We start from the raw sequence: 9,964 nt of genomic DNA on the forward strand, positions 1-9,964 counted from the left end.
AGGCGCGCGGGGCCGCGGGCGGGGTGGGGGGTTGGGGGGGAACGAGCGTCCTGGGAGGGGCCCCGCGGGCTGGGGAGGGGGCGCGCGCCCTGCGGTCTCTGCGCCGCATCGGTTCCCGGCGCGGGGTCGCGGCGGCTTCGGCGGCGGCGGCGGGAGGCGGAGGATGCGGGCTCCGGCGGCGGCGGCGGCGGCGGCGCGGGCCCGGGAGGACGCGGGAGGATGAGGAGGAGGCCGGCGGTCCGGCCGCGCGGCGCCGGGAGGAGGCGCAGGCGGCGGGGGCGGCGGCGGGCGGCGGCGGGCGCGCGGGGTGCGGGCCGGCTCGGGCGCGGAGGATGAAGTGGAGCGTCCGCGGGGCCTGCGCCGCGCTCTCCTCCTGCCTCCTGCTCGCCTGCGCGCTCAGCGCCGCCGCCGTCGGCCTCAAGTGCTTCTCGTTGGGCTCGGAGCTGCGCGGGGAGCCGTTCCGCCTGGGGGCCGCCGCCGGCGCCTTCTACTCCGGGCTGCTGCTGGCCGCCGGCCTCTCGCTGCTCGGCGCCGCCCTGCTCTGCTGCGGACCCCGGGACGCGCCCCTTGCGGGGTCGGAGCCGGGCCCGGGTTTGGGGGTCCCCGCGGCGCCGGCGGGAGCTCCCGAGGCCGCGCCGGGCGAGCCGGGGGCCGCGGCCGGGGCCCCGGGGCCGGTGAGCAGCCAGAACCTGCTTCTGCTCGGCGTCCTGGTCTTCATGCTCGGGGTCCTCAGCGCATTTGCGGGCGCCGTGATCGACGGCGACACCGTGTCCCTGGTGGAGCGCAAGTACTCGCACTACTGCCTGCCCCCGCGGGCGCCAGGCTCGAGCCCCGGCTCGGCCCCAGGTTCAACCCCCGGCTCGGCCCCGGGCTCGGCCCCCGGCGCTCCGCGCGCTCGCAGCACCCTGGACAGCGCCACGTCCGCCAAGTGCCGCCAGCTGAAGGACTACCAGCGCGGCCTGGTGCTCTCCACCGTCTTCAACTCGCTCGAGTGCCTGCTGGGCCTGCTCAGCCTCCTGCTCGTCAAGAACTACAAGTCGTCGCAGGCCCGGCGCGGTCGGCGCGGCAGGCGGAGGGGAGGCCGGGCCCTGGCGCGGCCCCCGCGGCGGCTCCGGGCTCCGCGCGCAGCCGCCCGCCTCTCGGGCGCGCCGGGGCCGGCGGGGCCGGCGGGGGCGGCGGCTGCAGCCGCGGCCGAGCGAGGCCTCCATCCTGTCCCCGGAGGAGTCGGACCTGGCCGCCCCCGGGGACTGCGCGGGCTTCGCGGCGCACCACGCGGTCTCCTACATCAACGTAGGCGTCCTCCACGCGCGGGACGAGGCGGGCGCGGAGGTGCGCTGCGGGGGGCACCCGTCGGTGGAGCTGCCGGGGTACGCGCCCTCGGACCCCGACCTCAACGCCTCCTACCCCTACTGCTGCCGGCCGCCCTGCGAGACGCCGCGGCCCTGGGAAACCCGTCGGGCCTGCTGAGCCCGCGGGCCGGACCCCCATCCCGCGGACCGCGCTTGCGTTCCCCCCGCCCCGCTCAGGACCCCCGCGGCGAGGGAGGACGGGCAGCGGGGCGGGGTCCAGGGCCAGGCCTCAGGGGCGCCGCCTCTTCCACGTGGCTTTGCAGCCTCCGGCCTGGCTCCCTCTGCGGGCTCCGTGACCACAGGAGGGGGCCCCTGATGTGACCATTTCTGTGTCTGGGAGGTTTCTCTTCTTATTTGTGTCGTTCATATCTGGATTCCATTTTCAAGTTTACAATAAATGTTTGGGCTTGGCTAGCCCGACTGCACTTTTCTTGGCAAGTCCAAACCCTGGGGCTGCTCTGCCTGGTGGTCCGAGGCGAGGGGGACACAGCGAGCGCCCCAGGACGGCGACTTCCCACGGAGGAAGAGCAGACGGAGACGCAGAGCAGCTGGAAATTAAGAAAGAAGAAGTGAAAACACCCAACAGCAACACTTTGTACACGGATGTGCCTGCTTTTGTTGATACTTTCTTACTGTAAAGCTCTCCATAAATAGTGAAAATGTTTGGTAAATTTATTGCAATTTAAAATTGGTGAGTTCCTTTATTAAATTAATTGCTATGTTATTGGAGAATATTCATCAAATTGGAATTAGAGAATGTCTACGCACAAGTCAGTGTGGGGGGAATGGCTTCATTTGGTCGGACAAATGTTGAGTGTGAACAGTTGTATTCTGCTAGCTAGTTGACTGAATCCAGCCTCTTTCTAAAGCTAACTTTCCGTGTGTGTAGAGACACTGATGCCACATCCCATACCTTTCTTTTTTCTTTTTTTTTGAAACTGATTGTGTGGTTTCGACTGCAAAGCAGACCTTATTTTTGGTTAATACATATGAACAGTCTAATCCTATTTCGGAAAATGAATCATAGTTTTTCTGGCATAGATAATTTTCCTGTTGATTATTTCATTAATCTGGTAATTTTGAGTATGATAGCATTTCATTTAAAATATACCCCATAATCGCCTTAATTGATGTGAAGGTCATACTTTTAAATGATGAGGCCATGTGTGTGTGTGTTTTCACACATGATATGAAATGAGTTCCATATGCTGGTGGAGTGTGTTTCCATCTGTCTGCTGGGCTGGCTGGGATCCAGTCCGGCTCCAAGTCTTGGGAAAAGGTGATCCGACTCCCACGTGCTGGAATTGTGGCATCAGGCAGGTAGCTGCTGACCCTGAGCAGCTGGGAGCAGAGCCACAGCCTGGTGGGAAAGATGAGTACCTCCTGCCGCGGGACCGGAGAGGCAGCCAGTGCTCTGCGGGGTGAGTGCCAGCACAGAGCAGTTAGGAGAGAGAAGCTACAGAAACCACGTGTAATATCTGTATTGTGTATGGAAGTCTACTTAGAGCTGTGAAAAAGTATCCAAATTTAAGGACAGAGCGTAGTTTTCAGGTGCAGGCTCTGGAGTGAGGCCTCTCCTCAGCCCCTAGTTGCCCAAAGCTGGAGCTCCCTGTACCCCTGGTGACCAAGGCCCCCATCCCTGCTGGCACCTGGCTGGGCTTCCCTGCTGCTGCAGGGGCCACAAGAGGGAGGAGGCTGCAGCCCCATTTCCATGATGAGAAGTGAAACCTGTCGCCATTCAGGGGGCTGATCTCCAGAGCTGGCAAATCTTCCCCTGCTGATGCCTGCTCCGTTACTGTGAAGCTCGGGAATCTGGTCAAAGAGGCCATGGGCCAGTGTCCTCTCCTTGCTATGTGGATGCTGCTAGAGGACAAAGAATTACAGACAATTTACTAGGTTTCATCCACAGGCTTCTTCAGATACTGGCTCATAATAGGTCTCCCTGAATGGTGGAGTGAGAAAGGGGGTCCAGCCGGACAGAGAGCATGACCTGACTGGTCCCACTGTCCATTTACAGCTCAGTCCTCTCCTGCCCCAGGACGACCAGCCCAGCAGTCATCAACCTAAGCAAAAATGTGATCGCTGGCAGAGCAGTGTGACTTTTAAGATACTTCCTTCTGTCTGCCTACATCCAATCAGCGTGGCATTGCCAGGTGCCTCCTGCTTTCTGAGTAGAGGCCTCTCAGGTGGCTGCAAGGCCAGCTTCCCAGAACTACGCAACAGGGGAGCCAGGTGGATCTGCCCGGGGATGGGCACTTGGTGGCTCCCTGGCTGGAGCAAATGCATGGGCAGCGCAGATCCAAAAAGCCAAATTTCCTGGGTGCTTTTTGTTTTCCAAAGTGTTTAGTCTTAATTTTGTTTGTACAGCTTAAAATGTTAGATGCCTTATGAGTCTTTCAAACTTGTGATCAAAATCGGCGACCTGTTTAAAGTGTCAGGCTTTTCTTGGGACAGAACAGAAGGCAGAAGATAGGGGCAGAGGCCCATGGCCAGGAGTAGGCTTCACACCGTCCTGTCACTGCGGACACACCCTCCTATCCCTGCATGCACACCGTCCCGTACCTGCGTGCACACCCTTCTGTCCCTGCACGCACACATTCCTGTCCCTACATGCACACCCTCCTGTACATGCGTGCACATCTTCCCGTACCCGTGTGCACACCCTCCTGTCCCCGCCGGCACACCGTCCTGTCCCCACGTGCAACCCTCCTGTCCCCACGTGCACACCCTCCTGTCCCTGCGTGCACACCAACCTGTCCCTGCGTGCACACCTTCCTGTCCCTGTGTGCACGCCCTTCTGCCCCTGCGTGCACACCCTCCTGTCCCTGTGTGCACAATCTTCTGTCCTTGCGTGTACACCCTCCTGTCCCTGCATGCACACCTTCCTGTCCCTGTATACACACCATCCTATCCCTCGTGCACACCGTCCTGTCCTTGCATGCACACCCTCCTGTACCCCACAGGCACACCCTCCTGTATCTGCATGCACACCCTCCTGTCCCTGCAGGCACACCCTCCTGTCCCTGCGTGCACACTCTTCTGTCCCTGCATACACACCCTCCTTCCCTGCGTGCACACCCTCGTGTCCCTGCACGCACATCCGCACATCCTCTTGTCCCTGCAGGCACACCCTCCTGTACGTGCGGGCACACCCATCCTGTCGCCTGTTTGCACACCCATCCTGTCCCTACGGACACACCCTCCCGTACCTGCGTGCACACCCATCCTGTCGCCCGTTTGCACACCTGTCCTGTCCCCACATGCACACCCCTCGTGTCCCTGCGTGCACCTCCTTCCTGTCCCTGTGTGCACACCTGTCCTGTCCCTGCGTGCACTCCCTTCCTGTCCCTGCGTGCACACCCTCCTGTCTCTGTGTACACCTCCCTGGCCGGGGTAGCAGGATAATCCAGGGGTGCACAAAGACCCAGCTGGGGCAAACTGGCCTCTTCCGTACCAGAAAGTTAGATGAGTTGTTTTAAGATTGAGTGTCCCTAACTCCAGGGCTATTCTTACCTCCACTGTCATAGGTGTTCGTGTACTGATGTGGAATACCAAGGTTTTTTTTTTTGTTTTGTTTTTTTGTTTTGTTTTAGTTTACCAGAGGAAATAGAATCCCACATACCTCTAAACTCAAATTGCCCCAAAGATCAATTCTCAGGGAAATGAATGGAGCATCACGAAGACATCAATCTTCCTTCCTAGTTACCACTGACATGCTAGTTACTGCTCTAGCGCTGAATAATGAGGTTATCCAACTCACGGCAGCAATTTTATTCATGCTCATTGTACCTTTTTAAAACTTGAAGTTAGTGGTTGAGAGTGGGTTCTTTGTTGTGCTACTTGCAAAATAATGCCAGTTCTTGGATCTTTCTCTCTCTTTCTTTCTTTCTCTCTTTCTTTCTTCTTTCTTTCTTTCTTCTTTCTTTCTTTCTTTCCTTTCTTTTTCTTTCTTTCTTTCTCTCTTTCCTTCTTTCTCTTTTGTTGTTGTTGTTGTTGTTGTTGTTGTTGTTGAGACGGAGTCTCACTCTTGTTGCCCAGGCTGGAGTGCAATGGCGCAATCTTGGCTCACCGCAACCTCTGCCTCCTGGGTTCAAGCGATTCTCCTGCCTCAGACTTCCGAATAGCTGGGATTACAGGTATGTGCCACCATGCCCGGCCAATTTTGTATTTTTACTAGACACGGGGTTTCTCCATGTTGGTCAGGCTGGTCTCAAACTCCCGACCTCAGGTGATCCGCCCGCCTCGGCCTCCCAAAGTGCTGGGATTACAGGGTGAGCCACCACGCCCAGCCAGTTCTTGGACCTTTCTAAAAATGAGTCTTATTCTGCTTCCCTGTCAAGAGTTTATCATGACGATGAGACAAAAAATTAAACACATTTTAGCATTTTTACATGGCAAAATGCTGAGTTTGTAAGTTACTGTTTTAAACACAAAGCTGTGATTCGGCTCAGCAGTAGGAGCTCACAGCTCATGTGGCTGGCGAGGCATCGACTTTAAGGGATAGCTTACCAGAGGTAACACATGATGCTGTGCAGAACTGGGCAGCACGGTCACCAAGCAAGCCAGGGGCTCAGGTATCTGAAGTTCCACACCTTTCCTTGGTTGGAGCAGGTGCTCTGGCCTTGACAACATGAATTTGAACCACATAACTGAGATTTTTGACTGAAAACGCAATTAAACAATAATTTAATTCTAAAAATCAGTCAGATGGTTTTTTGTTGTGAAGATCAAACTGCAGGTGATTGAAGTTTTTACTCCTGCTTGGTGTCCTGAGGCACTGCAGGAAGAAGCCTTGAATGTGTGTGTGTGCATATATGTATATATGAACACGTGCTCACATGTGTACACACGTACACAGAGTACACCTGCACATACACACATGGGTGCATGCTCGTGTGTGTGTGCATGTATGCATACGTGTATATATGAACCTACGCTGACATGCTTGCACACACAGTACACCTACATCCACACGTGGGTGCACACTTGTACATGCACACACATGGCCATCTGGGTAGTGTCTGAGGGCCAGGCCAGCAGCCCTGTGCGGAGCATCCAGCGTGCAGGAGGAGCCTGTGCAAGGCATTGTGGCCTGGCCGTGGACTGGGTCATGCTGTCCTGGCCGCCCTCGCCACAGCATCTTAGCATAAGCACTCAGGAAGTATGTCCCTGGGAGGGCGCCCTGTCAGTGCTGAGCTGCACGCAGGTTCCCTGAATGCTGTGTCATGTCCATGTGGGAGCAGGCTAGCGGGGCAGCCATCACCTGTGGGCCAGCACAGCACGGTGGAGCCGTTTAGGGAGAGCGCTGGAGTTCGGGTGAGCAGTGGGAGGAGGGGCGGAGAGGCGGATGTGCCAGGAGGAGTTCCTAGGCCCCACGGCAGGTCCATGGTGTTCAGGCACTGCTACACTTGACTCTGGTGCTGACCGGGCCGGCACCCCCATGTGTCACCCTCAGGCCAGCTCTTCTGTTGAGCAGCAATGGTGTCCTTCAGTGCCCCACAAAGTCATCATTACTCCAAAGCATTATTTTTTTCACTAAAGTACAAGAGAAAATTTCTAAATGGTAGAAACCTTAAGAAAAGTGAATTCTGGCATGTAAATAAGTATGCATTGTTTGTGTACCAATGTACCTGCCTTTTCAAATGAGGCAGAGGCAGCGGCCTGATGACAGCGGGTTCGGTTTCTCAGTGGCCTTGTGCCTTTGCTTAACTTGCTGCCTTCCAGCATGTGATAGAAAAACAGCAACAAAGCCGGGCGCGGTGGCTCAAGCCTGTAATCCCAGCACTTTGGGAGGCTGAGGCGGGCGGATCACGAGGTCAGGAGATCGAGACCATCCTGGCTAACACGGTGAAACCCCGTCTCTACTAAAAACACAAAAAATTAGCCGGGCGTGTTGGCGGGCGCCTGTATTCCCAGCTACTCGGGAGGCTGAGGCGGGGGGTGAGTTGTGAGCCGAGTCGGTCACCATGGACCAACCGTCTCAAGGAGGAACAGAAAAAACCTAAAAAAGAAAAACAGCAACAAAATGGAAGAAGAAAATAATTTAGGAAACTAGTGTGCAAATATCATTATGTCCCCACAACTGAATTCTCCTGAGGACTCCTTGGGGTGACAGCGGAAAGCCTGAGGGCTCCATGCCAGAGCCTGGTCCATAGCAGCTTTCTTAAAACCTCCACGTTTACCAGAGAATCCACCTATTCACGCGGATTTCACATGGAGAGGCTTCAGCTGATACGATCTACATTTTGCCTTCTATCTGCTATTGATCCTCAACAGAATGTCACTTTTGGATCAATAAAAGCTGTTTTAAAATACAATATACTCCACAAAACAATCTTTCACCCCACCTGTGTGGTCATTGTCCTGTTTCTGGTGGACCATATGGTAGCAAGTGGCCAGACGGTGTGCTGAGAGCAGGGGGGCTCTTCGCCTCCACCATGGACTTGGCAGCGGCTTTGGGCGGCCCCAGCCCACACTTCCAATGGCACCTGGAGGGCTTTGCACCTCCACTGCCCTCCTCCCATCCTCCAGGGCCTGAGTTCAGCCTCTGTGCACCTGCCATGGCCCCATCACGTTTTGCTAGTTCCCTTTTACACGGTCTGAACATCATTGCCTGATCTCTTTTCTTCATCTCTATTTTTTTTTTTTTTTTGAGATGGAGTCTTGCTCTGTTGCCCAGGCTGGAGTGCAATGGTGTGATCTCTGCTGACTGCAACCTCCACCTCCCAGGTTCAAGCAATTCTTGTGCCTCAGCCTCCCGAGTAGCTGGGATTACAGGCACCTGCCACCATGCCCGGCTAATATTTGTATTTTTAGTAGAGATGAGGTTTCACCATGTTGGTCTCAAACTTCTGACCTCAGGTGATCCACCTGCCTTGGCTTCCCAAAGTGCTGGGATTACAGATGTGAGCCACCGCGCCTGGCCTTCACCTCCATTCTTGATGCAACATTTTCATAGAACTCAGATCAGATCAGGTTACCCTAACCTTCAAGAGCTGTGCTTTTTCTGAAGAAGGAAAGTAAAACCTTGTGGGCCCTCAGGCCAACTTTTCAGCCTTTGCTTCAGGCAACTGAGAGCCAGGGAGGAAGTGGTAAGGGGGGTCCTGCCTCGTGGGTACCTGGGAAAATGGGTGTGACCACTGAAGCTGGTGGTCCCTGGGCAAACGCTGGGGGCCTCAGGGGTGTGGTGGGGATGGCCCTGTGGAAGAGGGGATCCCTGAGATGGGCCTGGCCTTCTGGGACTGAGAAGGGGGATGAGGGATGGGACTAGACAGGTGGATGGGGTCAGCAGGAAAGTGCTGAGGCTGAGGCCAAGGCCAGAGACACTTTGAGGGGATCATGTGTCTTTCTTGGCAGGTGGCATGCACTGGGGAGGCAGGCGACTGACTGGAGGTGAATGCAGGGAGGCTGGGAGAAGGAACACAGCCAGTGCAGGCAGGACTTGTGGGAATGATGGGACAGTGGCAGCCACATGGCAGCGAACAAGTCCGTGGCTCCAGTGCTCATGCCGTTGGCCTGGTCTGTCCTCGCAAGGCCCGTGTTGCCTTATTTACAGAAGAGAAGACAGAGCTGCAAAGGGACTTGCCCAAAGCATATGTTCAGGTCCTCTGGCCTCCCAGACCCACCCTGCACCAGATGCAGCTGGCCCTCAGGGGAAGAAGGACCACAGGCCCAGCCTCATCCCCACCTAGTCGTGCATTTCTGTGCATTTTACAATAGTAGGACACTCTCAACTCTTTTCCTCAGAGGAGCATCCAGATGCTGTAAATGTCTAGTCCACACAGCTGTGCCTGACTCCTCCTCCTGGGTCTGGACTTGCAGGCTCTGCAGCTTGGTAAAGGGGCATTAGATGCTTTCTCAAGGGGCTCCCAGAGGCCACACAGGACCATGCATCATCCTCTCCCCAGGGGCTTGGGAAAGAGACATCAGAAAGACAGAAGACAGTGCAGTGCCTGCACGCCTGCATCTTCAGCCTGCTGCCAGCCCCAGTGTCTCGCCCCCAGGAGTGGCAAAGCCTCACACCATATGCCTGGGAGAGGCTCCTTCGGGGCAGCCAGGTTGCCTGTGAGTATTTCTCCACAACCTGCCAAGTACCCAGCAGTGTTGGGCAGGACATAAACTAGGCAGGAGGTCCTGTCCTCCAGGCCCACCAAGAGCTCCCCAGGCCCCTCGGGTCACAGACAGGACCACTCACCGGGCCTTGCTGTAGTCATCCTCAGCCACACACTTCACTCCAGCTCCAAGACCTGCCTGGGCACCATGTCCAGCCTCTAAGCCCCCCTAGGCTGTCCCTCCACGCACAGCATCATTTTCTGCCTTTTTATCCGGAAAATGCCAACATTTTATTCAACGTAAGGCCTGAGAGTAGCCTCCCCATGGAGTTGTCTGGACCTCATATGCACACATTCACCTGCACAGGAGCCTGTAGGAACCAGATCAGCCACTCTCTAAGCGGGAGAAGTGCCTAAGCTTCCAGCCTAACCCCTGGTCAGCCCCTGAGCTTCTGAAGGCAGGACTAGAATCCTCTGAACCTTCTATCAACAGAACCAGCCATGTACGTAAGATGCAGGTCATAGGATGCAGGGGGTAGGATGTACATGGTGGGACACAGGTGC

General features: G+C 56.2%; 1 protein-coding gene across 1 annotated transcript; it reads left to right on the top strand.

Annotated features, from left to right (window-relative positions):
- The first annotated feature begins 250 nt into the window (after positions 1 to 250).
- On the top strand, positions 251 to 1,550 carry TMEM271 (transmembrane protein 271). Its single transcript, XM_032135483.2, is given in 2 exon segments — positions 251 to 1,097; positions 1,099 to 1,550. Coding segments are annotated over 2 exon segments (1,134 nt in total). The 5' UTR covers positions 251 to 332; the 3' UTR covers positions 1,468 to 1,550.
- Positions 1,551 to 9,964: the final 8,414 nt, after the last annotated feature.

Source organism: Hylobates moloch, unplaced genomic scaffold, assembly GCF_009828535.3.
Source record: "Hylobates moloch isolate HMO894 unplaced genomic scaffold, HMol_V3 SCAFFOLD_17, whole genome shotgun sequence".
Taxonomy (NCBI): domain Eukaryota; kingdom Metazoa; phylum Chordata; class Mammalia; order Primates; family Hylobatidae; genus Hylobates; species Hylobates moloch.